Genomic DNA, 27320 nt, shown 5'->3' with positions numbered 1-27320 from the left:
GAGGTGTGTGACCAGAGCTGGCTGAGCATCCTCACCTCTGGGCTGCGAGGTGGGGCTGGCATCATGGAGAGGTCAGAAGGGACCAAGGGTCCCTGTGAGGCCACCCCAGGGACCGGGGTCTTCGTGGGTGGGGGGTGAGGCAGACACCTGATTGCTCTCTTGCAGATGGAGGGCTCCGAGGAGCTGGAGAGCAGCCTCCTGACACAGCCCTGGGCTTCTGTTTGCTTTGGCGAGTCTGCTTTTCTTGCCAAAGCGTGCTTCAGGGATACTGGCTACATCCTGCTGATCTCCGACCTCAGCAGCGTCTGGTACGAGAGTGCAGACGCTGAGGCTGTGGGACAAAGGTCCAAGGTGAGTGTCTGGAAAGTCCATGGACCTCCTTTTCTCCTCACAGCAGCTGACGTCCCAGCATAAACTGCTTGGTGACACAATGGCTGTTGGATCTGACAAGGCTCAGGTGCAAACGCCCAGCCTTGGAAGTCCCTGGACAGCTCTGCCCAAGCACTGTCACCCTGCTTGGCCGAGCCCCATCCTCCTGGGAGAGTGGGCCAGGCTATTTGGCATGCCCAGGGCAGCCAGGTGTTCACTGGGGCTGCATGCTGAGGACGGCACGCTTGTTTCACCTGTCGGCTGGATGGGCAGCTGCTTTCCCCAGCACCAGTGTATTAAGGAGGGGCTTGAAACAAGGCTGCCTTCCCACCAGTGACGGAGAGACTCCTGTTCACGTTCATAGCCAGGCACAGGCTCCCATGGCGTGTCCTGTCAGCACAGCCCCCAAAACACATGGGCCCATGCCTCATGCCCTCACCTTAGCCCGTGTGCCCAGGCCCCCACGTGCCACCCCTGTCCGCCACGTCCCTCTGTCACAGAGTGGCTGTGCTGAGTGGCTGGTGGCGGGAGGGGTGGGCATGCGGTGGCAGCCATCCCCCAGCTCTGGCAGGTTAGCTGAACTGTGACAACCCTTGGCCAGCCTGTGACACTCACGGTGACATGCGGGGCAGATGCACTAGTGGAGACCATTGCACCCTGCCCACCACCCAGACCCTCCTGGGCTGGTGGGGCAGGGGAGTCTTCCCAGCTCAGCTGGCCTGAGAGAACCAGTGGGGAATGTCCTGTCACGGGGCTGGAAGCCAAGGCCCGGGGATGGCTTTTTGCAGCGCTGAGACACAAAAGTAGTTTGGCTCCTTCTGCGCTGGAATTTCTGCTACTTTTTTTCCAGTGCTAAACTCCCTGGGGTGTTGCTGTACCCCTAACATTGGCTTTCCCCAGGAGCTGAACAAGCGGCTGACGGTCCACGTGTCCTCCTTCCTGCACCGCTTGCGCAAACTCATGTGCCCCTTGCTGGCAGGGCAGCCGGATGCCGTCACCTCCTTCACCTGCCACCGTGATGCCAACGGCCTCAGCCTGCACGCGAAGAGTGAGGTCTCGGGACTGCCCTTCTACTGGGACTTCCACTGCTGCCCCGCTCCTGTGGAGATGGTGAGAGAAGCTGCGGAGAGCTGGGGGGGGACACGGCCAAAATTAAGGATTGTCTCCTAATGCTTGGAGGCTTTTGGGTGGTCTTGGGCCATGCTGGTGGCTGTAGGGTGCCTGGCTCTGCCTGCTGCCCCTGCCGAGGTTCACTGTCCCCGGTTCTTCCCATTGAGGCTTTGGCACCTTGGTTGGTGCCTCGCAGCGAGGCAACCCTGCCTCGCACGTGCTGCTATCAGGGCAGCAGGGACGCATCCAGTTTGGGATGATGCCCTGCCAGTGCCCCGCATAGCACAGCGACGCTGTTGCCCTTTGGCACACGCCATGAAGTGGGGCACAGAGCAGCGGGTACCCCCAAAGGACCCGCGGGCGGTCTGTTGCCACGGTGGGGAATTAAAGCAGGGTCTCCCTGGCTTTTAAGGGGTTGCTCTTAGCACGGGACCACCTAATATTTTGGGTTTTGGGAAGCAGCTCCTGCAGCCCAGTGTGCAAGCTGAGCACCCAGGGGCAGCACCTCCGCCGGGCCCTCGGCCAGCGGGATGGGCGCTGTGGGACCGGGGCTGCCGGGGCTGCCGGGGGTGCCCGGCCGCCCCCCGCCGCTGCCCCCCGGGGCCCTGCGGCCCTGCGCGCACAAGAGGGCGCCCGGCACCCGCTAACGGGCGCGGCGGGAGCCTCCGGCGGCAGCCCGGGCCCCCGGGCCGGCCCTGCGGCTCCTCGGCCACGGGAGGCATCGCCCTCAGTCCCCAACACCCCCCTCCCACCGGGTCCCCCGGGTCCTGCTGCGGGGCACGTCCCTTCTCCCCCCCGCGACTGGCTGTGCTTGGCCATTGTGGGGAGGAGAGCTGGGCTCCCCAGCCGCTCTTGGGGTGTCTGTCCTTGCTTTCAAGGTTGATCTGGGGAGCAAATAAACTCGGGGTCCAAGCTTGGCTCACCCCAGGGACTTGCTGTCCCTCCCTGGGCAAGAAGCGCAGAGGCTGAGCTGTGAATTTGCAAAGCCCAAACTCTCAGCTGGTAGCTGCTCCTCTCCCTTTGCTTGGAGTCGTGCTGGATGTCTGCAAGGCACCCAGGAGGTGGGAAGCAATTGGGGTGCTGAGCGTGGCTGGTGTGGATGGGGACCAATCCTGCCCTGCTGAGCTCTACTCAGCAGCTGGCCAGGGGCTCGAGACAGGCACGGAGCCCACCCGACAAACCGCTGCTTGCTCTGTCCCAGCTCTGCAGTGGATGGTGCCCTCTGCGCGGGCTGGTGGCCGTCACCTCTGTGTCTTGTGCCTGGGGGTGAGCAGAGTGTGGAGCCCACCGCAGGCTCGCCGCAGGAGCAGGACTGCTGGGTTTGCTGCCCTCTCACCCGTGGGCTCAACTGGGCCACAAAGACAAGGGGCGTGCTGGGGTGGGGGGATCCCAAACACCCTCCCAGGGGCTGCGGGAGGTGATGGGCAGGAGGCTGCTTCATGCAGCTGGTGGGCAGCCCAGCCTGGCTCCGGGGCAGGGGACATGCCCAGAGCTCTGCATGGGGTTTGTGTGGCCGTAAGCTAAGGGTGGGCACAGTGGGCTGCAATGGGGAGCTGCAGCCTGCTGAGTCCTGCACATTGGGATCCCTGTTGCTTTTGATCTCGCCTCCCTGGGAATGCCTCTCCTGTTCCCTGAGCTGCAGTTTGACACCTTGGGTCCTTCTGGTTTTTGGCCCAGCTGTGCCTGTTTCCTGCGTAGGAACATACCTTGGGGTGCACAGAGCTGTGGGGAGGGTCTGGGTGGCCCATGGGGGGCTCTTTGCCTCCTGCTGCACCCCAAATGATGGGTGGAGCATTGCCCACCCCTTCACCCTGTCCCCATCGAGCTCTTCTACCCAAGCTCTCCCCTGCTGCAGCCCCCAGCTGTGAAAGGATGGGGCTGAGATGGAGGGACGTGTCCCACAGCATCCTGCCTCCCTTCTCCCAGGTCATGTCTTTTTACCGCTTCCCACTGGATTTGGGTGACACGTGGGGTATCTTGGGGAGCCCTGCATGACCTGGAGGGCAGCTCTTGCTAGGACTTTGCTGGCTGCCCTGCTTTGACCGTTCTATGGAAAGCTGCGGGCATCCCTGGACCTTCCTAGGGAACTAGGGTGTTCCTCCTCCATCCTAGGTGTCCCGTCACCTCGTGCGGCCCCTGATTCGGATGAGCCTGGTGCTGCAGTACCAGGTGCAAGAGCTGACCTCCCTGCTGCTCCAGAAAGATGCTGAGATTGAAGACTACAGGGAGAGCGGGGCTGCTCTCAGCAGAGGTGAGGAGGGATGCCTGGGGCCGAGAGAGGAGCAAGCAGGGAACGAGTTTCCTCCTTAGCACGGGGCTGGCGTGCTCCGCTCCCTCTGGCTATTACCCAGCCAGGCTTGTGTTTCATGTTCAGCCGCACCGGCAGCGAGACAGTAGCCAGAAGGCTGGGGAGCAGCCCCTGGGGAGAGCTGGGGGAGGAACGGCCCTTGACCGGTAGCTGGAGGAGTTGGGGAGTCGCCAAGGGGCTCTCCACTTCGCCGAGAGCACCTGGCCGCTCCCCAGGAGCCGGCGGGGATGCCAGCAAGGGCCGGCCCTGGAGCAGTGTCAGGCTCCCTTCCCAAGCGCGGTAGCTTGCCGAGCACTTGGAGAGCAACCAGGGGCTCCCGGCTCTCCCTGCCGCGGGAAGTGCGGCCGTGCACGTGGGCCCCCCCTCCAGCGCCCAGCCCGCCTCGCCATTGGGGGGGATGGGTGGGAGGAAGCCCCCTTGGGTAGGACGTGGGTCAGGACCTGCCTGGGGGAGCCACCCGGGGGGGTTGTCCTCTGCCCATGGAGGTTGGCTGGGCACTGTTTTTTGGGTTGTCCCTTGCTAGCACCATGCTCTGTCCTGCTGCCAGAGGTAATACCTGCCCTTCTGCAGGAACCTTGCCCCCTGGGATGTGGGGTCCGATGGGGGCCAGCCCTGACTTGCGTATCATGGCCAGGAAGGTGATGTGGTCCAGACCCTGTACCATGGCAGGTACCCCACAGGAGCCTGGATCTGCCCCGCAGTTGCACTAGAGCTGCACCAGCCAGCCATGCTCTCCTTTCTCCTGGTGCATGCTGGCTGTGCAGGGCTCGGAGCAGCCAGGACAGCCCGGTTTGGGTCCAGGGACTGATGCTGGTGGGCAGGTGGCCTCTCTTGTCCCTTGCCTGGGCAGGGCAGGAAGCTGGGAGGAAGCTTTGCACCAGCGCTGCTGAACAAAGCTGGCCAGGTGCTTCTCCAGACAACATCTTAGCAGTGATGGGGAGAAATTAGTGCTCTGAAGGAGGTGCAGAGAAGAATGAGGGATAACAGGGGTTTGTCCCTGTCCTGCAAGAGGAGGACACAGGCTGGCTCACCACTCCAGAAAAGCAGCTGGAGACAAGCAGTCCCCTGTCCCGCGGAGCATGGCTGTGCGGTGCTCAGACCCAGGCAGCTCTTTCAAGCTGGCAGTGGTGCTGAGCATGTCCTGCCACTGTCCCTGCTCCTCTGTGTGGGAGGGTGCTGGGGCAAGTGTGGGTGAGCTCTGGGCTCTGCTACCTGGCTCTGGGATGAGCGTGCTGGAGATGTTCCCCTGCAGCCCCCTCGCCCCATGGGCAGGGGAAGGGGAAGCTGGGGTGGGAGGTCTGGCCAGATTTGCCCATGCTGATCCACACTCTCCCTTGCAGACCGCCTGCGGACAGAGCCCTTCCAGGAGGAGGCATTTCAGCAGAACTTCATGGCTGAGGTAAGGAGTGGTGCAAGCCCTCTCTCCTTCGGCAAAGGGGTGGTGGGGAGCCGGCACCAGCAGCCCCAGTGCGAGGTGTGCTGGGCCGGATGGGGGCACTGGTGGGGATGGATGGACTTGCCTGGAGAGGAGTAATGCCCACTGGCTCTCCCATGGCCTTCCTTGTGTCCTTGCACCTCATCTGCAGGGCAAGCAGAAATGGAGGCACACCTGGCATGGCCGGATAGGGACATGGCACTGTGTTTTGTCACCCTCTCGCCCCTGCCTGGCTGCTGGGAGTTGCTGGGGGTGTGAACCGGGTTGGCTGCTCCACAGGAGCGTGCCATCGCTGGGGCATCCTCACCTGCCTCCCGCACTTGCTGTGGTCCTGAAACACCAATGCTGATGGCAGGTGAATGAGGAGACGCCATCTGCTCCTTTTGGTTCATCTGCTGCTTTTAGGGGTGGCTTTGCAGTGGTGCACTGTGGGGACAAGTGCCTTTCAGCCTGTTATCTATGCTGTGCCCACCACTCTCCCCTTGGCACGCTTGGCTCTACAATCAGACATTTGCTTTGGAGAAACTGGGGCTGGAAAGAGAGAGTCTTTCCTCTGATCCTTTTTCATTACTGGAAATAATCACAGAAGCACTAAAATGATTCAAACCAGTGTGGCAAGATCAGAAACAATTGATGCCCATTGATGCAAAAAGACTCAGGATGCTTCTGAGTGTTCCTGTGCTCGCTGTGAAGGCCCAGGAGTGGGGAGCAGTGGCATCTGCTGGGGACCAGGGTGTCCGTGGTGTCACATGGGCTTTGAGAGGACATCACTTTGTGAGACACACACTGATGCTCTTGCACAGCCAGCAATAAATCATCTGCAGAGTTTCGAAAAATTAGAGATGATCCCTCTTTTATATGAGAGGCATCTCATCCAGCGCAGGCGACTTTTGTTTCCCTCCGGTTATGATGGATAGAGATGAATTCACTGCTAGACTGCAACTTGGAGGTTGCCTAGGGACCGATGATCATGACCAGATTACATTCACCGTGGGCAAAGAAAGGACATTCCTAAACAGTAATTTATATCCTTCATGCTTTGAAAGGGCTAATTTCCCAAAGCAGGGGGAAAATTATGAGTGAAATCAGCTCGGAGGAAACATTTAGATAGAAAAATGTGAATGAAAATGGTAAGCTCTTTCAGAAGAATTTCAGAAGCCACAAGAAGCCACAATTCCACAATCAAGAAAGAGGGCAGTGCTGGCTGAGAGCCCGTTCTGGTTCAGCGGCGAAGTGAAGGCAGCAATTAGAAATAAAAGAGCAGTTTATAACAAATGGGAGAGCGGGAGTAGATAGCAATCAATATAAATTAGAAATTATGAAGTGTAGAAAATGGATAACAGAAGCTAAAGACATCAGGGAAAAATCATGGCGAAGGACAGAAGGAAAGGCTTTTATTTAGTGTAGTGGGAGAAAACCCCAAGCTCCCAGCAACGGGGTAAGCTTATTAGTAGATGGAGGTGGTAAAATGATTGATACTGGAGCAGACATGGCAGAAGCAGTCGGTAAATGTTTCGGTGCTGTCGCTGGAAGGATGCAGGCAGATGTGCCAGGATCGGGGGATGATGAAGTATGTCTTTGTCCAAGGGTCGGCTGAACAACATCTGCTAAAGATGAACATCAGGCTTGAAACTCAGAGTCCTCCAAGAGCTGGTAGGGTGTGGGGCATGGGGGAAGGTGCTCGGTGGTCCCGGGCAGCTGCTTGGGCAGAGGGGCGGGCAGGAGGGGAGCAATGCAGCCCTGCACAAAGCTGTGCAAAAGTGGCTGGTGGGGAGCCCCTCCGGCAGAGACATAAAAGATGGGAGGGCAGCTGGTGCTGTGTGTCCCGGGAACAGCCCGGGAGCAGCATCTTGGGGCCGAAGCACCAGATGGGGAATGGGAGGGTTTGGGAGATGTTCCCCCTCTGCGTCCGCTGGCAGCCAGGTCTGAGCACCGGCCATGGGGGAGAGGCTGGTGAAGGGATGCAGTTGTGTGTTCAGTCTGCCTGTGGAGATCTGTCCTCTCTGCATTCATCCCCTTGCTTTATAAACCTGCTGATGATGCTTTTGGCCCATGTACCATCCCACGGCAATGAGCCATGAGATGCGAGCAGCTGCTGGTTTTGGTTTGAATGTGGTATCCCATCGTTCCTCCTGATGCCTCCTAGGTCTCGTGTTAGTGAGGAACGCCAAACATGGCTTTGCAGATCTCCACCACCAAATCTGACTGTTCACCCCAGTTTCCCCTCTCTTCCTGCAGCAGAAGGGTGGGCTGGATGATCTTCTTGTCTCTGGGTGGGTATTTCAGAGCCCCTGGGCAATTTTGTACTCCATTTGCCTCTCCAAAAAGGAGCAGCAAGAGGGGCTGGGGTCCCCTGGGACATGCTGCGGGGAGCCGGGAACGCTATGACCGACTCCTGTGTCTGGTTTTTCAAAAAGACGCCGGACAATCAGCACGGAGTCGCAGGAATGAATTGAGGGCTGCGGAATGAGCCGGGCATTGAGAGACTTGGAAGGGAAGAGCTCTGTCTAGCTTATCAGGGAGAAAATTGAGAGGCGCCTTGATTACAGTGCGTGAGGGTCTTTACAAGGAGAAAATGCTGGTTAGTGAAGGGCTCTCTTTAATCTCGTGGAGAGCAGCAGAGCATGAGCCAGGCACCAGGAGCTGGAGCCAGGCAATTTGGAGCTAGGATGGAGGCACTTGGGTTTGCTCCCGTGGGCGATTAGTGATTGGGGCATACTCCCAAGGGCAGTGGTTGATCCTCCATCTCTTGATGTCTCCAAAAGTGGGCTGGGAGCCCGCCTGGAAGAAAACCAAGTTGCTGAGCTCGGTCTCGGGATGTGCGTGGTTGAACGTCAGTGGGCAGGAGGTCAGGAGGAGAGGTCTGATGGTCCTTCCAGCCTCTCCCTCTGAGAAACAGGGCTTCACGTTGTGGATGTTTGGTTACGGTAAGCTCCTCCTGGCTGGAAGGGGGCTGTGATGGTGTGGGGCAGGGCTGGCGGGATGTGGGAAAGCACTCCACGGCTTTGCTGTCTTCCCAAACCTTTGCTGCATCCCCCGTGGAGAGGAAAGGACCTGCCAGTCCCCCAGGGCAGAGCCGCACAGGGACACTGCTGCCTCTCGGCTTAAACGTGCCCTTTCCCTGGGCTTGTGTGCACTCGGCTGTCCAGGGCATTTTAACTAATCATGGGGAGTTTTCCAGCAAAGCCCTGGGAATATTTATACGTTTAGGAAACGACGCTTTCACACACGCAGTTTTTGGCAAGGGTTCACTGCTGAGCAGCTGCCTGGGCTTGGGCAGAGCTGGAGGGAGAGTGGCGGCCGCGCACGAGCCGAGGCAAAGCCGGCAGCTTTTATTGGCAAGCCCAGGGGTTCACGCCGTGAGGGGAGAGAGCAGGTGGCTGGAGAGGGCTCAGCGCCCCGGGGCTGCCCTGCTCCCTTCCCAGCAGCCTAAGACCCAGCAGCTCAGGGGTATTTTGTGCCCAGGTGTTCCTCTGGGTTGCAGAGATGACCCCACAGGGCAGTGTGGGGTGCCCACCATGGTTTTGAGAGCTTGCCCTGGCATGGCTATGCTTGACGTTTTGTTATGCAGCTTCTGCTAGAGCCCGTGGGCCGGCTCTGTGAGGGGGGCAGGGTCAGGGGGTCCATGCGGTGCCATGCCCTCTGCCCCGGGGAGGGCAGGGACAGGTATGCTGGGGACAAACTCACTGATACCATCAGTGCAAATAGACCCCCCGCGCCCCAGGATGCTTCGCCCTGCGTATTTTTATCTGCTGCGGCCGGCGCGCACGGGGGCGGCTGCTCCGTGCCTCTGCAAGTCAAGCGCGGGACCTCGGCAAACAGGACGCAGCGGGTTCACGGCTCGACCCCGGGGCCCGGCGAGGAGGAGGAGGATGTGCCATCAAAACAAGCAATACCGGAGAGGAAGATAAACAAACAGGCGGCTTCCAGCACGGTCCTGGCTGAGGGCAAGCGGGAGCCCCGAGCCGGGGCTGGCGGCGGTGCCGGCAGCGGTGCTGGCTGACGTCAGGGCTGCCGGGGGTCAGCGTCCCTCTTATTGTTCCCCACCAGGGCTGGGATGGGGGCCAGGCGCCCGTCCCCCTCCCGCGAGGGGACACGGGCCAGCGGGGCAGGTGGAGGGTGGCCAGGGCGCCCACCAGAGCCACTGGCCATCGCCACCGCGGCGTTCAGCCAGGCACCTGCCTGCACGCTGCCTGCCTCCAGCACCCTGCCTCTCCTTTTTAACAGGCGCTAAAAATAAGCCCCGGGGAGCAGAGCTGCCATGGTCTGGCCGAGGGCGAAGGCGGCGGTGGGCCGCATGTTTTGCAGGGCGGGGACAGCATCCCTCAAACCCGCGCCAGGCCGGTGTGGTGGGGAGGAAGCGGCCCTTTGGCTCCTTCCAACGAGGGATGTTTTTAATTAGTGCAAGGTAGCTGTGGCTTTGCAGCTGCAACTGGGCCAGAGCGGGGCTGGCGGCGTGGGCGCGACATGGGCTGCTCGCACGCAGGGTGCACGGCCTGGGGGAGAAGATGCTGCGGGCACTGGGCTGGGCTGGGCTCCCTTGGCGCGGGGCTGGGGAAAGAGCCAGCGGCTGCAGCGCTGTTGCTAGCAGAGCTGAGCGGTGCAAAAATTGCAAGGGCCCGGGCAGGCTGGCTTGGGGCAAAGGTGGCAGCGTGGGGCTGGCTTTGGGGGATGCTTGGATGAGCGGAGCAAGCTCTTGTGTGCAGCCAAGCATCTGCGCTGTGCTCATCCAGTGAGACCCATGGGTACCTGTGTCCTGTTCTGGATTGGGGCTGCTGGTGGGGTCCTTGCTTCATCCCTGAGCAAGCCTTGGTCACCCCATCTCATTGCTGCCCTGGGGTCCGGGTCCCGTGCTGGAAACGCGGTGAGCTGTGGCTGTGCTGGGGGGAGCGGGGCACATGCTGCCCTACACACACGTGTATGCAAGGAGCTGCACGCTGCTGCAATCAGGAGCAGCAGAGGGTCGCTCGTGCTCAGCGTAAGCGTGTGTGTAAGAGCATGAGCGTGTGCACAAGAGCAGGAGTGTGCATGCCGGCACCAACCGGTGCAAGGGTCGGTGCCACGTCTGATGGCTGAAGGGGCTGGGGGCCAGGGGCCAGCATGTCATGCCCACAGTGGGGCATTTGGGGAGGAGCACAGGCACTCATCACTGCGTGGGGGCGAACCGCTGCATGGGCACCAGCCCCCCCGCGGTGTTTGCCATGCAGGCGCATGGTGGGCAGCACTGCGGTGTTATTTATTTATTTGCTGAGGCCCGATCAGGTGAGGGGGGCCTGGCCAGGGCGCGCTTTCTGGGCAGCTGCCGGCAGCCACAGGCCGCTTGCACAAGCAGTGAGTCAGTGGAACTGCACGCTGCTAAAACCAGACTTGGCACAGGCGTCTCAGGGCAGCAGCCTGCCCGAAATAGTGCCCAGACTGTGGGCAAAGAGCGAGCCCCCAGCAGCCGGGCGGGGGCCAGGATGGCCGTGATTGCTCCAGCCCTTGCATCTGCCGGGGATGGGGATGCGCCGCGGCAGCAGCAGCTGCTGTCCTGGGAGCCCTGCGAGGATGCTCCTGCTGGGGATGGGGGGGTGAGTTCACAGCCTGACCCCCTGTGACTGCAGCTGTGCCTGGCCGCAGCTCTGGCACTGCCACTGTGGGAAGCAGGTGGCACCTGGGCCAGGTACGGGCAGCTGCCTGCATGTTCGCAGCCCCACTTCAGCCCAGCATCACCTGGTGTTGGTGGCTTGTTTGGGGATGGAGGGATGGACAAGCACCATTACAGCCACCCTCTCTGGGGCACCGCACAGCCCGTGGCTCTGCAGTGGCATGTGGTCTGGCACGTGCAGGGAACCCTCCTTTGCAGTCAGAGTCTTCCTCACCCTCTCCATGCCATGCCATGCCATACTGCGCCATGCCGTGCCATGTTGCGCCATGCCGTGCCACACCATGCCGTGCCGGGTGCTGCTGCAAGCAGGCAGAGGGGCGTCACAGGCCGTCCGGCAGAAGGGGCCAGGCCCCGCTCCTGCAGGAGAGGCCCCAGCCCATGCATGGGCACCGGCCGCGCGGTGCTGCCGAGAAGCAGCTCAGCTCAGGGGATGATTGATCTCGTGTCAGCAAGCGGTGGTTTGAGCCAGTGCCAGGCCTCAGCTCAAACGGGAGCATTGAAGGGGGAGAGCCCCTTCCCCCTCCGGAAAGCGGAGCAGCAATCCCCCCGCCACCACCCCCGGCCCCGCTCCCACATCTTGGGCATTATTGGCCCCGCGGCCGCAGGCAGCTGCCTGGCCCTGGTGGGGAGCGCGGGGGGCAGCGGGGAGCGCGCAGGCGTCTGGGGTCCCAACCTCGCCAGGCTGAGCTCGCTGGGGCTGTGTTTGGGTTAGAGGAGGGCGAAGGGGGGATGCGGGGATGGCTTGCGGGGGGAAGGCGCAGGGCAGGGTCTGCCCCTCGCTGCTGCGCCCTGCAGCTGCCTGTCCCAGCCCTTCAGCTCAGGATGTGGCAGTGGGTCCTACAAGCAAAGGACCTTTTGGGGAGGAGAACAAGGTGGACTTTGACGGGGCTCTAAAGGCACTGCTCTGTGTCAGCAAGGGACGTGGCGGCTTCTCCGTCCCCAGCTGATGGGTTCTGGACCGGGGCGTTGCCATCCTTGCCGGCTCTGCCGACCACGGGCAGGGCAGAGAAGCGGTGCTGCCTGCACCCCTGGTGCTGCCTTCCCCAGCTCCCTGCACCCCCGCTGTGCCCGAAACAGGCTGCCAGCTTTATTCACCATGTCCCTGCATGTCCTTCCCCAGCTCCCCCCATACCCCCGGCTGTGCCCCTTCTCCTGTGGCATCCACAGGCAGCTTTTTTCAGTGTTTCTGAGAGCTGCTCCCTCCCTATCCCTCAGGCCAATGCCCCCGTAGCCTCTGCCAGTCGTGCCAGCCCATGTAGAGGTGGTGCTGAACAGCTGGGCACATCTGGGCAGGCAGCAGCACCCAGGGAAGGGTTGCTCTGCACCCCAGGGGGCACAGCCATCGGATTCCTGAGGCTGCCTGCTCCCACTCCACTTGGACCTTTGTGTCCTATCTATCTTAGTAAGGAAACAGGGCCATTCATGTATTTCTCTCTCTATTTATACCTCTCCCTTTCCGTATTTAGTGTGTGCGCAGGCAGAGGGGGCAGCGAACGCCGGGGCCACTGATGTTCTTGGCTCCAGCGCTGGCTGGAATTTCGTCCTGGAATGTATCCTGAACCGCTCTGAAAACACGAATAAATCTCTGTGTGTTGTGTGCGTGTGTGTACACAAATATATAGACAACGTATAGACACGGAGCCGTATGGGGCATTTGTGAGCTTTGCTATTTAAAGGAAGGAGTAGTTAGAGGGCTCGCAGCGAGGCGAACACCTCCAGATCAAAGGGATGCAGGGCGCTCTGCTAGCGGCCAGGCACCTTGGGAGATAGGTGACCCTTGCTTTGTCCTCTCCAGGGAGCTGAAGCCACCCCATTGGTGACATACCCAAGGTAGCATGCCCAGCCAGCCCTGAGCAGCGCTCTGATCCCCCGGGGGCTGCATTTCATGGAGGTCTCTGCTCCCTGGTCTCCAGTTTCCCAGTGAGAGCCCCAGCGAGCCAGCTCCTGTGCTGCTGACACAGGCTGCAGAGCCTGGTGTGCAGCTGGGTGCGGCAGGACAAGGATGTCAGCCCCTCTGGGGCACGGAGTGGTCCAGGGCTTCTGAAGGGTCAGGGGTTGCCTGCCAACATCAACTTGTGCTCACGGCTGTCAAGGAAAGATGGTGATGATGTGGAAAAGGAGAAAATAGATGTTGGGTACCAGGTTCCAAGTAGGTGCTGGGCTGGGCATCTCCTTGGGATGCTGGAGCATCTGGTGCTCATGGCTGTCTGGGAAAGATGATGAAAAGGGGAAAATAGAAATCGGGTACCAGCTCCCAAACAGGATGCTTGGCCATGCCAGGAGGGCAACTCCTTCGGAGGCGCTGGCAGCTGCCTTGCTGGGGATGCTGGATGAGGCCCCGGCAGGAGCACCAGTGGGTCTCCCAGCACCTCTTGGCTGGGGAACCGGCACCCTGTTTAGCCCAGCTCAGGGTGATGCCAGCTTCCTGTCTTCTGGGTGCTGAAAAACCTCATATTTTGGGCTGAAAATGCCCATGTTTGGTCTCTGGCCAAAGGCAATGTGTTTGTGGGTGGGGGAAATTGGAGCAAATTCCTGCTGCAAGTCTTGCACGTGTGCGCGGGCGTGTGGATAGGGGAAATACAGTTTTCCTTTTGAAAAAAAGCCCCGCTTATTTTTATACAGAACTCCAGAAGGGCTGAAGGTGGAAACTTGGCCTGTCAGCAGCTGTCACAGGGGAGCGGGTCCCTGCCTGAGTTTGGGGGGAAACCACAGCTGGGTGTTAATGGGACTGTTAATGAATTAATGTTGGCTGCTGGGGGCCGGGGGGGAGCCTGGCTCAGTGGGGCATGCGTGCATAGAGCCCAGCCCGGCACATGGGCTCCGGCTCCCGGCACGGCTGCAGAAAGCCCCAGCTCTGGGAGCCGTGTGCCTGGGGAGGTGTGAGTCTCCCCTTCCAGTCGTGTCTTGCTCTCTGGGTTGTGGAAATGCTTGGAAATGTGGCCCTGTTGTGGGGGAGAGGGTCCCAAACCAGAGAGCATGTGTGCAGCCACTGTGAGTGTGTTATCTTTTGACTGTGGGCATCTGCTGCCTGAGCTGGTGGTATTGCTTAATGCTGGGTCTCCTTGGCTGCCGAAACCAAATCTTTAAAGCAATTTAAAGAAAACAACAGGGAAGTGAAATCCCCCCCAGGTTTATTTATGGGTTGGAGAGCTTGTGCTGCTCAGTCAGTGCAACATCTGCAGCAGTGCTGGTCTCTGCATGGCACTGCCCATCTGCAGCCCTTCTTGGGGTTATTTCACTTGCTGTCTCCCCCAAAATGTGGAGGACCACCCATGTGAATGTGGTGAGCACGGCCATGCCCCATGCTGCGGGCTCAGCAGTATGTTTGCACAGCTTTCACACCTGGCTTGCTGAGGACAGCTCTGGAAGAGGAGGAGGTCGTACTAACATGCTCACCTGATGCCAGCATGGTAGGGGTGCGGTGGGGCTGAGGAATAGCACCGTAACCTGGTTGGACTAGAAATGAGAGGGAAAACACAGAGAGCATCTGGGAAAGACAGAGCAAATTCTTCTCCATGGACGACTTCTGCTGCGTTTGGCTTCAGGCTCTGCGGTGAGATCTCAGCCATGGGTAAGCCTGTGGCATCTCCTGGGGTTTCACCTCTGGTACCAGACAGCTGTTGAACCACGAGGAAAGAATGACCATCCTGAGGGAGGGATGACCGTGCCAAGGAAGGGATAACAGTGTCAAAGAAGGGATGACCATGCTGAGGAAGGAAAGACCACACCAAGGAAGGGATGGCTGTGCTGGGGAATGGGAGACTGTGCTGAAGTAGGGATGACCATGCCCAGCATGGGACTGTGGATGGACAAGTTCCCCAACAGAAGATGCTGTTATGGATGGAGACAGAGCCTCCTCCTCTGCTGTGAGGAAGACTGGAAGAGCCTGAGGTCTTGGGAGCTCTGCTTGCTCCCCAGGGATGCTGTGCTAGCACCTGGGCTGCAGATGCTTTGCCAGCTCCAGTGTTGGGTGTCTGTAGGTCGGTGCAGACAGCCCTCACCTCAGTAAGGAAACCTCTGTGGGCTGTCGGACCCAGTATCTTTCCTGGGACACTGTGCTGTCCCTTTGGGGTCAAGCTCCAAGTGTGCAGCCAATGTTTGCCGCCCAGTGCTGAACCCGGCTGGTGGGGTTGAGGACCTGGAGAGGGCAATGCCTGGGCTCCTCTCACAGCCCTGCTCCTTGCACAGATGGGCTCTACACAACCAGCCCCCCCCCCGCTGGAGAAGGTCCTTCAGAGGATCCCAAATCCCAGCTTGGAGGGTCTCTGAGGCTCCTCTGTGCCCAGCCACCAGCTCTTGGGGACCGGCTCCGGCTCCGCTGGGCCCAGAGCCCTTCCCAACCCCATCCCAGACAGACGGATATCCCAAAACCCACTGGTCCCAGGGGCCCCTGCTCTGGGTCCCTCTGGCTGAATGAGGTGGTGTGCGTGTGCCCAGACTGTCCCCTCCTGTGACTGTACAGTACACACGGCTAAATATATGTCTGTGCAGATACAGGAACTCAGAAGGGCTGAGTGATGCTCCCTTTCTATACCTCTTTTCATGGGGAGAGCTAATGAGATTCATGTCATTAAAGGGCTGATGTTTTGTGGGATGGGAGCCATTTAAACGGGATGTGTCCTGGCTTAGTCATGGCAAATATTTACCAAAAAAAAAAAAAAAAGAGAAAGAAAAAAAAAGGGACATACCGTATAAAATTAGAGTTCTGAAAATAGTATTTAGAGCAAGTGAGAGAGAGGAACCTAAAACAGAAAATACAGCCCAGTCTGTTCAGGAGTCAGGGGAAAAAGAGAGAGCGAGGGGGGGAAAAAAAGGCCAGAGATAAAACGAGAGAAACCTCGGCAGTAAAAACAGCATCTTGGTAAATAGACTATTAAAAAATTCTGACCTGCTTTATGGCTTTCTTGGCTGCCGTTCAGCTGTGCTGCCCCGGCCGGCATGGAGGGAAGGTAGCAGGAGCCGGCGTCTGTGTGGATGCTCAGAGCCCCGGGACGCGGCTCCCCCCCCCCGAGCAGCCACGCAGGGCGTTAAATTTAGCCACATAATGATGGCCCTGAGGAGGCAGCCTTTTGTAGCCACACTGTAATTACTGCCTGGCTTATAAATTTTATTTTTCTTATTATGTTTCCTCCTCCTCCTCCGCTGGGGAAGGGGTGGGGGGGTCTCCCACACCCCCATCAAACCCGCAGCTCTCCGGGGAGCGGGGGGTACCACTACAGGGATGGAGCAGGTCCATGGGATAGAGGGGAAGGTGGGAATGGCTGCCTGAGCCCTGCACCGCCTTGTACTGCTCCCCTGCCCTGATACAGGGCTCAGCCCTGCATTTGGGGATGGGGGAGGTGTTGAGCTAACCCTACCGTGGTAGGGTCCCTGCAGCCCAAAGCGTGGGTGTCTTGGCCCCCCCGAGCCTTAGCATCACACTCTCAGGGTGCTTGGGAGATGGGCTTGTGCAGGCAGGACCAGGGAGTCTCTGACGGGCCTGCGAGCCTGCGGCACAGCCAGGCTGGGGAGGCAGCCGGGACCCCCACCAGATGCAAGGAGCAGCCGTCCGGCCCCATTTGGCGGGTCACCGGCTCCAGCCCTGCTCCTCGCGGAGATGGGAAAGGCGAAAAGGGCGAGGGCTGGCCCCGGCCCCCTCCTCCTGCTGGGAGCGGGGCAGAGGGGATGGCTCCTCTCCGAGCCGGTGCAAGTGGGGGACAGCTTCAGGCTGGGCAAGAATGTGCCAGAAAAGGTCTCGTTCCCCTCTTGTTTTCCCAAAACAAAGGAAGCAGCCTTGCATTGCTGGAAGTCGCGTGCTCGGGCTGTGCTTGCTTGTTATCATCCGATAACCCGGCGACCTGGGATCTGCCCTGCTCCTCACCCGTCGAGCCCTCAGTACGGGATGCGAACAGCTTCCGCGTGAGCTGCCCTTTGGAGAGATCTGTTTTCCGCTCCCTGGGCTGGGGGGGGGACAGCAGCGGGGGCCACTGCGGTGGCCCCGGCCGGCCCCGGGCTCACTGTGTGCATGTGCCTGGCGGGGGACCTGCCCGTGCAGGTGATGGTGGATGGTGAGGGCAGAAGGAATGCAGATGTGGCAGGTGCCTTGGCATGGCCTGGGTGCTGCCATCCCATGCAGGGCGTGGAAGGAGATTTGGGGCTCTGCTGTATCTCACTTTGCCCCATGCGACTTCCGAGAGCACCGTGGCCAGGCTCTGCTGTGGAGCAGGGTGGCAGTGTGCGGGGCTGGGGGCAGGGGTCCCTTAGGGCACATGAGGATGCCTTCAGGGAAGGGACCCTCGCAAACTATCGAGGAAGGCTGCGCAGCACTGGGACTGCATGCTTTCCCTTCCAGCTCTGCTCCTTCTCCCGAACTTGTGCCCTGGGGAGGTTGCAGTGGTGCAGACGTGCCGTAGGGACTTTGGTGGGGCTGGTGGTCAGGGTGATGTTCATCCATCACTGTGAGGAGGTGTTTGGGGGAGAATCTCTTTGGCAGAGCTGTGCATGGGGGACTTGCGGGACCACAGCTGTCCCACCCAGCTGTGCCCAGGGGAGCTGGCTCATCCCAAAGCAGCCCCTTTCTCCTGCCCCACGCTATAAGGGCTCTGTTCAGCGCTAGGATGACCCGAGGCAACCTCCATCCCTTGCTCAAGTGCCCGTTTCAGGGCAGGTGGGACAATACTAAATCAACTCCTTTAAAGCCTCCCGATCCACAGCCCCATGGACGTGCTGGTCTCCATCCCTCCCTCATCTCCTGTGGGCACGCTGGGGGCTGGCGCGCTGGCCGGCCGCCCGGGCACGGGGCTGCCTCGGCTGCTGGCCAGGAGGCTCCTGGCCTGGCTGGGTCCGTGCCCCGACCCTCCGCCCCACCGCGGGGTCCGTGGCTTGTGCCGGGCGCCAGGGATTCAGCACTGAGGTGGTCACGGGAGCCCTTGGGGACAGGGGCCACCGCCTCGCCAGTGGTGGCTCAGGAGCCCAGGTGTAGAGAGCGCCGGGGACCGGGAGACAAAGTGCCCTTTCAGCCCAAGCCCTGGAAAGATGCGTGTGTGTGTGTGCAGAGGTTAATGCCCTCGGCCCCGGGGAGAGGAGAGGAGAGGAGAGGAGAGGAGAGGAGAGGAGAGGAGAGGAGAGGAGAGGAGAGGAGAGGAGAGGAGAGGAGAGGAGAGGAGAGGAGAGGAGAGGAGAGGAGAGGAGAGGAGAGGAGAGAGGAGAGGAGAGGAGAGGAGAGAGGAGAAAGAACGGGCTGGCTCCATCCCCACCAGGAGCCGGGAGCCAGCCCTGCACGTGTGCCTCTGCGTGTGCCTGCGTGTGCCTCTGTGTGCAGGAGGCTTATGCATTTCCGTCTCGGTGTATTTAGGTACGTCATGTGTGTGTCTTACTCATCACTGTGTTTTTCTTTCCTTGTTCTTGGGTCTTTCCCCCACCCCCGCCATGGATCTATAATTCTTATGGCATTTTATTCTTTCCTTTTTTTTTTTTTTTGTTTAAATCTCCAGTTTTGGAAGTTGCTGGCTCCTTAGGAAAATAAACTGTATTTTTAGTGCTTGTCTGCAAGGCTGCTGATCCTGTCTGCCCCTGCTCATCGCTTACTCACTATTTGTTTAAGCTTTTTTTTTCCCCTTCGCCCTGTGCTGGGGCACGGGGGCAGCCAGCGTCGCGCTGGAGCTGAGTGGCACGGCGGGAGCGTGCCGAAGTTGTCAATGAGCAAAAGGCAGCTCCAATCTGGCCTTTATTGAGGTCTGGGCTTGTGTAGTGCTGGAGCAGCCTGCCCTGTAATCAGCCAGCCACTAGAGCTGGCCAGCCTTGTAATAAAGCAGCTCTATATTTATTTGTTCTGTTTATACCCTGCTCTGTAATAAGTTGGAAGCCCTCCCCACTCCCCCCGTTTTCTTTGGGAAGCTCCTCCGGGTCTCCAAAGGGATCTGCCATCCTGCGCACGGCGGATGCTTGGGGCCCTGCCTCCTGCGAGCAGCTCTGGCCACATCTGGGCCATGCACCTCTTGCTCTGTGTGCCCCACACACTCCGCGCCCGCCGTCCCCATCCTCTCCCCAGCATCCCAGCCCTGTTCCCCCACCCAGAGAGCCCCCACGGCTCTCCTGGTACCCTGCATCCCCCCCATGGCCCCTTCTCCCCATCCCCGCCGCCCCCAGTGCTGCCTCTGCCAGCCCCCCTCCTCCCCCTCTCTATTTCAACCTTGGGTCTTTTTAAAATACATTCATTAAAGGGAGCTCAGTTGCCCTTTCCCTGGCGAGGCTGGAACACTGACAGCCTGTTCGCCCGCATGTCTGCAATTAAACTCAATCTCTGGGTGAATACAACAATGTGACTGCACAGAATAATTCCTGGAGATCCTGACGCCGAGGAGGAGTGTGGCCTGTGAGCGGCCCATTCACGCCTGGCTTTCTATAAATACTTTACTATGTGGTACTAAGAAAACTTCAAGCCCTTTCCCCGCCCCCCCTTTTTTTTTTTTTTTATTAGTGCTACATAATATAGTAATTGTGTGACTAGAAGGTTCCCCCTGTGCCTGCCCGGGTTCACGGGCCTGGGTGTGACCTCGCGCTGCACCGGCCGAGCGTGGGAGCCTGCCGCCGTGCCCAGGGACCGCCGCGCTGGCCCTGGGGCTACCAGCCTCGCCAAGGGGACACAGGTAGCCCCGGGGCACCCTCCAGCCCGGAGCTGGGGGGATGCGGTGGGATGTTCTGCCAAGCCAAAAGGCTTACACCCCTAAAATCCTTCCCGGTCATGTCCCTGCTGGCAGCAGTGCTGTCCTGGGAGGTGTGGCTGCTGAGGGGAGATGCAGATGGATATTGGGGCAGGAGGGAGGAAGGATGGATCTGGGGGAGCATCCCTAGATCCCCATGGCCCTCAGTGTGGCTGCTCCTCAGATCCCAGCCTGGGAGCTCTCTGGCCTGGGGTCCTTGGGAAGCCCCAGAGCAGCTGTTCCCCAGGTCCCATCCTGCCCCAAGGACAGGGAGGACATGTTTGTCCCAAGTTCAGTCACATCCCACCTGCTGTCCCCGTGCCTCCCCGAGGCCCCGCCTGCCCTCCCCTCCCCTGGAGCCTGCCAGTGGCATGGCTGGAAGGATGCTCAGGCACCCCCAGCTCCCTGCGGAATCCTCCCTCTGGCTCTGTAACCTTCATCGATGGTGCTTTTTAAAGCATTACTGGCCCATGCGGACCCTGCCGGCTTGGGCTGCCCCTTGCTGCGGGGTGTGCCAGCCCCACGCACTCCCCTGCTCCCCAGGCAGCACCCCTCGGCTGGCTCCGTGGGTGCTGTGGCCGCACACGCCTGGCACGGCACAGGTGCCACGCTCGCAGAGCAGTCGGCTCCCTGCCCGCCTAGCTCTTCCTCCCTGCGTTTTGGGACCTCGGGGTTACAGAGAGAGCAGGGCTGCTGTCCCACTCCCCTGGGCTGCCAGAGCGCTGGGGCACAGAGCCTGGGGGCATGGGCTGAGTCTGGGCATGCCACCCCGGCCCTGCCAGCTGGGGCACACCTGGCACGGTCCTGGCAGTGGGCAGTCAGGGTTGACGTGAGGATATCGCTGCATTTGCATGGCCAAGAGTAATATTAGATCTTTGCGCCGTGTTAGTGTTCCTGAAAGCCACAACAGGCGTTAATATTCATGAGTCTACTTGGCCTCATCCATATTCATGTCGCATCCCTCGACTGCGCGGCCCCCGTGTGTTGATTTTCACCTGCTTGGCGGCATGGTGCTTGGGAAGGTGGCATCATGCAGAGCTGGAGGTGCCAACCTGCCACCGGATGGGGCTGAGCATGGGGTGCTGGGACTGATGGTCCTGGGTGCTGGCACAGGCTCGGCTGTGGGGTGCTTCTGCCATGGGGATTTGGGGACTGGCTCTCCCTGGGTGCTGCCCCGTTTTGTGGCCACCCAGTTGAGCTTGGAGCCGGGCAGATCCGTGGGTAGCACCCAGGAGCAGGGACCCTTCAGTGTCCCTGCTGTCTCCTGCAGCCTGGCATGGTCTCCAGTCCCTGCAGCCCTGTCCCTGCCTGGCACCCCTGCCTTGGTGGGGCAGCCCCTAAACCTGTCCTGCAAAAGCACCCCAGTGCTTTGGCAGGGTCTGAGCCTGGTGATGCAGAGCAGAGTGCCAGGAGGGTCTCAGGTACCTCCATCCCATCCCCTCCATCCTTTGCCCCCTCTATGTCCCTCTCTGACTGTTTCTGCTGCCAGTGTCCCCCTGCATGGCCACCTAACTGCCCCGCTTCCCAGATTTATTTTGTAGGACAACCCTAACTCCCCCCCCCAGCCCCAGCACTAAAGGAGACAGCCTGGAGGCATTTGCATCCTCATTACCACCACACTGCCAGAAAATGGGTGCCCTGGGTGTCAGAGCCACAGGGAGGTGGCCGAGGCTCTCTGAGCTGTCCCTGCAGGCCCCTGGGACAGCTCAGCACTGTCACCCTGCCACGCGCAATGCTGTGGGCTCCCTTACACCCCAGAAGCACCAAAACTTGCTCTGTACCCATCCTGTGCCAGGCTGTGACCTCTCCTGGGTTGTCACACCCGCAGGTAGAAGGGGACAGGGGTGAGGAGAGCAGGCAGCATGCACCCACCTGGCTGGGTACAGTGGCTGGCTTTGTGTGGGCTGGTTTGGGGACATGCCCTGCACTGGCGTGTGACATGCCCTGCACTGGCGTGTGACATGCCATGCACTGGTGTGTGACATGCCCTGCACTGGTGTGTGACATGCCCTGCGCTGGCGTGTGGCATGCCATGCACTGGTGTGTGACATGCCCTGCACTGGCGTGTGACATGCCCTGCGCTGGCGTGTGGCATGCCATGCACTGGTGTGTGACATGCCCTGCACTGGTGTGTGACATGCCATGCACAGGCGTGTGACATGCCCTGCACTGGCGTGTGACATGCCATGCACTGGCGTGTGACAGGGACGCAGCAGATGGCGCCCTGTCTCCGGTCAGTGGCTGCCCGATGGCCCGCTGCTGCCGGCTGCGTGGGGCTGCGGCTCCGGCCCTGCAGCTCTGCAGCCATGGCACTGCCTCTCTGCATCCCGGGCACTGCACCCCTGCAGCCCTGGCATGGTGTTTCTGCCTCCCAGCTTCATATCTCTGCAACCCCAGCACCGCATCTCTGCATCACTGCATCACTGCAACCCTGGCATTGCATCTCTGCAACCCCAGTACTGCATCTCTGCAGTCCTGGCATTGCATGTCTGCATTGCCCTGGCTGCAGCTTCTGTGACAGGGATGCTTCTGGGCAGCAGGGCTGGTACCAGCATTGTGATTTCGGCCTGGTTAGTGGTGCAGCCCGGAGCCATGCAGGGGCTGTCACTCAGCGGAGGTGCGAGGTGGAGCAGACAAGGAGCTTTCTGCCATTGCCACAGCATCAGCCCTGTGTGGGTTAGGAGCAGGGACGTGCCTGGGGCTGGATCCTGCCCTGGGTTTCCCGGCTGCACAAGTCCCTCCATGCTCACTGCTCTCAGGGTAAATGCATCAGGGCAGATGAGTGGCGACAGGCCCCAAATTTGGGGGTTCTGGGCCTGTTTTCTGCTTTAGGAAGGCTACAAAGAGAGGAAAGTTTTCGGTCCCAGCTCCCCAGCCCCTGCTGGGGCAAGGCAAGAAGGATGGGAGCCAACTGGGTGCTGCCCAGCATGGTGTGGGGAACAAACAGCGTCAGTAGTGACAACAAATGGCTGCAACTCACCTCCTCTCTCATCGTTTATTGCTTTCTCCTTGGCAAGGGCCCTCTGTTTGCTTATTCGTTTATGATTTTGCTGCAAAACCTGTTGATATTAGAGATTTTCCTAAAACCTCAGCTCTCAAAGTGATGGGACTGTAGGACAAGGTGTGTCTGCTGTATAGGATCATAGGGGCTTGGCTGGCTCATGGCAGGTATATATGACAGGATGGTGATGGCAGCAAGGCTCTGCTTGCTGCTCAGTGTGTCCCTTTGCCCATGTCCTCGCATCGCTGCCCCTGCAGAGGAGGGCATGAAGCCCAGCAGGCAAGTAGAGACCTCCCAAGAGCTCCTTGTGCTGTGGGCCCGTCTCAGGAGCGCTGCGTGTTTGGGGTTGCACATGTGCTTTGCATTTGGTATGTGCCCTTGGAGCAAAAGTAGAATTTGCTTGCTCTAGTCGGTGCCGTGCCATCTTCTTGTGCTCACCCTCGGGAATGGGGCATCCCTGAAGGGATATACGGGTTGCTGCATCTCCGCTGTGCTCGGCCAGTGCCGGCTCTTTTTCCAACTGGGATCAGTGGTTATTTTCCCACTGCCCCTGCACCTCTTCCCTGTCCTCTCATCCCTCACTTTAGGCTCCCAACGCCTCTCAGCCGATACCGCAGTGGGCTGCTGTCATCCACAGCACAGACCTTTGTGAATCTCCCCTCTCCAGCCTCCTGCTCATCACTTTGGCAGCTCATCTTCAAGCTGCCTCCAGTTCAGGGATACCACTGGGGTCTCCTCGCAGCCAGGGCCCCCTGCCTCTGCCTGCAGCGAGGGTTCAGGCTGCTGAGGAGCCCTGGTGAGGCTTCCCCAGTCCTGCACAGGGGTCTGTCCGCACAGAGAGGTCCCTCCATCATGGAGACTTTCCATGGGCGCTGGTCTCTGCAGAGCTGCGCAGTGTGGAGCCGGGGTGCCCTTCCCCTGGCTCCTGGCCGTGCCGGCCTGTCTGCACGGCTCCCGGTGCTCCTGCCTCCCCTGCCTTTCACTTGTGTGTTTTTATGGCTCAGAGGGAGCCGTGCTGCCCCAATTCCCTGCATGCTCCTAATTTCATAGTTCTCTCCATATATCCATATATATCCATATAGCATTTGATACAGGTTTTATGGGCATTTCCATACGTTTTACAGACACAGCCATTACAGAGCCAGGTTTCACCCGAGAAACCTCAGGGGAGCGGAGCACTGAATCGCCTTAGTCTTGGCCCCAGAACAAGGCTCTCTTCTCTCCCTTGCCGGGGCTGCCGCTATCAGCACTGCAGAGGGCTGGGGGACGGCGGGGGGCTGGCGGAGCCTGCCCCAAGAGCTGGGATGCTGCCCACAGCCTCATCCATCCTGCTCTTTGTGGCCTCATCTTGCAAACCCCAGGGCTGGCACTGCTGCCCCTTGCTCCATCCCCAGCTGGCTGCCACTGGTGGGGAGCTGCTTTGGGCTGGGCTGCTCGGTGCAGCTCAGAACCACAATCTGTATGGCCAGGTTGCCAGGATCCGGCCCATATGTCCACCTGTTGGGCTGTGCATCCGGCTGGCTGTGGGGACTGGAAGCCCTTGGTGGTGGTGCAAAGGGTGAAGCCATCCTGACTGGCAGGGCAGCGACACTGCTGCACAAGGCTCTGGAGCATCTTGGCTGCCGTGGCACACGCAGAGCATCTGAGATCCGGCAAGGTGGCCTCTGGCTGGCAGAGGAATAGAAAATGGAGCCAGGTGCATTCAGCTCTCTGCACATTTTGGCATGCTGCAGAGGCCGCCAGCACTGCAGTAACGCCCAGCGGTGCTCAGTGGCTGCTTTTGTTCCCGGCACAGGAGGAGAAGCCTCAGACCTTGTTTAAAAAGAAGCCAGGTAACACATGCCTTCATCACCACCGCGGTCAGACCCTGGAGCAGCCTGAAGTGCAAATCTAGGGCATCCCCATGACAGTGTGCTCAGGTGCTGGGCTGCTGAGCACCATCTGCAGGGAAGGGTGGACTGGGGCAAGTGGGTGCAGGGATGAGCCCTCCTTCCCTTGGCAACCCCCTGCCCAGTGCCGCATGGCAGGGGCAAACATAGCAGCACCTGGCCCTGCTTTGGCTTCCCGGTTTTCCCAGTCTCACTCTGGACCAATGCACCGAGGAATTTTCCACCCTGTGTGTGAATTCCCATTTGCAGGGAAAATGTCCGCTCCCACCCAGCGCTGCCTCCGGCAGATGCCACAGGGACCGCTCCTCACTGCTCAGCCATCCCCATCACGGCCGTGGCATCATCCGATCCAGCCCTGCATGCGAGCAGCGCCCTGGCTTGGCTATTAATAGCAGCTCCCCTCTCCCCTTTTGAAGGCTGATGGGAGCCCAGGGTACGTCCCACTCTGTTTTCTTGAACAGGTCCCGAAAGCAGGAACCATTTGTGGCTTCCCCGGCCGGCGCGTCTCTCGTTGGCCTCCAGCGTGTGCTATTTTCTGTGCTGTTTACTGTTCTTCTGCGGGCTGTCAGGTTTCCGCACTGGGGGAAGGCTTGTAAATGGGGTGGGGGGGCAGCAAGTCTGCACGGAGGGGCTACGGGAAGCGGGGGGATGGAGGAGCACAGACATGGCCTTTATCGCAGCCTAGGGGATGTGTGGCTCATAAATCCGACCCAGGCAGATAGGGGATAAATCATCCCAGCTCGGGCACTGGTGGTTACCCATGGTTAGAAATTAACTTTGTGTTGGATGGGTCCCAGGCTGTGGGATGGGAAGGGGAGGCTGCTCTGGGCAGCGTGCCTCCCGCCCGGCCGGTCCCAGAGCCAGGCTGCAGGCAGGCGAGTGGGTACCCGGTGCCCTGGCCTGGGCAGGCAGGGCTGCCAGGCACAATTAAAGCCAGAGCTGATGAAGCAAATGGCCTGGGGTGGATGCTGTGGCTGAACCTGCGCTGCAGGCAATGGTGCCCTGGTACTCATGCCAACCTGGCTGGGCTCTGGCACTTCGATGACTGGCTGCAGCAACTGCATGAGCCAGGGCATGCTGGGCTGCAGGCATGCTGGGCACTGGGATACACTGGTCTGCGTGGGAGGGGATGGGGACCCGGGGTGCCAGGGAAGGTGGCAAGGTGTGCATGCAGGGCAGGAGGATGGATGCGCTCACAGCGGGACTGTCCTGTCCCCCCACAGCTGCAACCCAGGGCTTGGCAGAGCCGGGAGCCCCATCCTGGTGTCACGGGGACACTGAGGCTGGGGCAGTCTCTGGCCCCAGCTCTGTGCCTCTGAGGGTGGGAGGAGGCAGTGAAGCCTATAGACGCCTGTTTCACTTCTCCTCTCCAGCTGCAGCATCCTCCTAGCCTCAATTCCCCTTTCTCCCATCCCTGGCGCTCCCTGCACAGCTCCATGAGCTTCCAAAACCCTGCCCTGTGTAGGGCCAGGACTTGCCGGGGGTCTTTTAGGTGTGCGACTGCAGCAACCTCTTCTCCATCTGCTCAGGCCAAGTGCCCACAGCTGGGACTGTGCCATCCTTGGGGTCCCAGAGCACCCACTGAGGAGGGGAAGGGGCAGGGCTGGTGGGGACACCCCTCCTGCAGTGGTCTCCAGGCAGCTGGCTCAGCTCAGCTCAGCTCGCTCCTGGCCCGCTCTCTAATAGCTCCCCAGCTTTCCTTTCTAACGAGGCTCTAATTGGAAGCCGGTTGTGCTTCCCTTCCCCTCTTCTCAGAGCTCTCCAGTCCCAGTGCTGCAGGGCGATTAAGCTGAGGTTTTGGGTTTTTTTAATATGGCAGAATTATTTTGGAAGGGCCAGGATCGTTACATGACGGGCTTCTTGAAAAACCCCAGGCTTCGCCTTTCAGACGAGGCCTTTTCAAGTGGTTTTGCACAGTACACGTCTCTGGGCAGCGACCGTCTCGAACAGTTACTGTTAATTATAGATGCCTCTTTCCCGCTCGCCCATTACTCAAAGGATTTTTGTGTGTTTTAACAGTGTTTTACATCAGCCTGAATAAGACTCTATTCAGTGTTTCCGAGAGCTGGAACTTGGGCATCCCCTGCTGTATATGTCGTGCTCTCCTCCCTGCATCCCTGGGGCCAGGGACCGGGCAGCCAGCACGGGCACAAGCCTTCCTCCCGCCGCCCAGCCGGTGCATGCGCTGCTCTTGGCGCAGGAGTTGTGCCTGCTGCATGCACACCCTCTTTGCACCCCTCTCCTGGCTATGCATAGCCTTGGGTTTGCACACTCAGCTCCTTGGGGCCATCTCCTAAATCCACCCTCCATCATCCCTCTTGTATGCTGAGCACCACCGCCCACTGGTGCAAGTTCGGCTGAACCCTGTGCCTGCTGCCCTATCACCCTCTTTGGCCAAGGACTGAGGGGCAGTGACAGCCCCGGGCACTCTGGCATCATCCTGGTCTCCTCACGATGTGCAGGGTCCTCTTCTCTCTTGCTGAGCCCCAGGCTGGTGCATTCCCCTTGCATTAACACGGGGATGTCTCCCCTGCACCCTGCACCACGCACCGCGTAGCTAGGGTTGTTCCCCATGTCCTTTGTGCTGCATTTATCAGCACTGATTTCATGCCTCCCTCTTTGCTTGGCTATTCAACAGCAACTTGTCGCACTCAGCAGTTTTTCCCACTGCCCTGAAGAGTTTGATATCATTGAGAAACGCTCTTGCCTCCTGTGCCGCCCCATTTGTACCTGCCTGCAAAAGCCACCCTTTATTCCAGCTTGCCTCCTGTGCTTTACCCTAGGCGTAGGCTGTGAGAAGAGCGTGCCTCTTTTCCCACAACAGCTGAGTTGGTTGGTTTAGCCATCCTTGAGGAAACACCTTGCCCTAAGTATTTTCCC

The 27320-nt window shown here is 59.9% G+C and overlaps 1 protein-coding gene across 1 annotated transcript in view; it reads left to right on the top strand.

The window, feature by feature from the left end:
- The window catches only part of NHEJ1 (non-homologous end joining factor 1), a 48159-nt gene that overhangs the window by 3381 nt on the left and 17458 nt on the right, over window positions 1–27320 (top strand). Inside the window, exons 2-5 of the mRNA XM_075710974.1 lie at window positions 166–351; window positions 1270–1479; window positions 3592–3730; window positions 5128–5186. Coding sequence (XP_075567089.1) covers window positions 166–351; window positions 1270–1479; window positions 3592–3730; window positions 5128–5186 — 594 coding nt within the window. The remainder of the gene's footprint in view (window positions 1–165; window positions 352–1269; window positions 1480–3591; window positions 3731–5127; window positions 5187–27320) is intronic.

The sequence above is a fragment of the Pelecanus crispus genome, chromosome 5 (genome assembly GCF_030463565.1).
Source record: "Pelecanus crispus isolate bPelCri1 chromosome 5, bPelCri1.pri, whole genome shotgun sequence".
NCBI classification, from domain to species: domain Eukaryota; kingdom Metazoa; phylum Chordata; class Aves; order Pelecaniformes; family Pelecanidae; genus Pelecanus; species Pelecanus crispus.
This window is presented reverse-complemented; position numbering and strand designations above follow the sequence as displayed.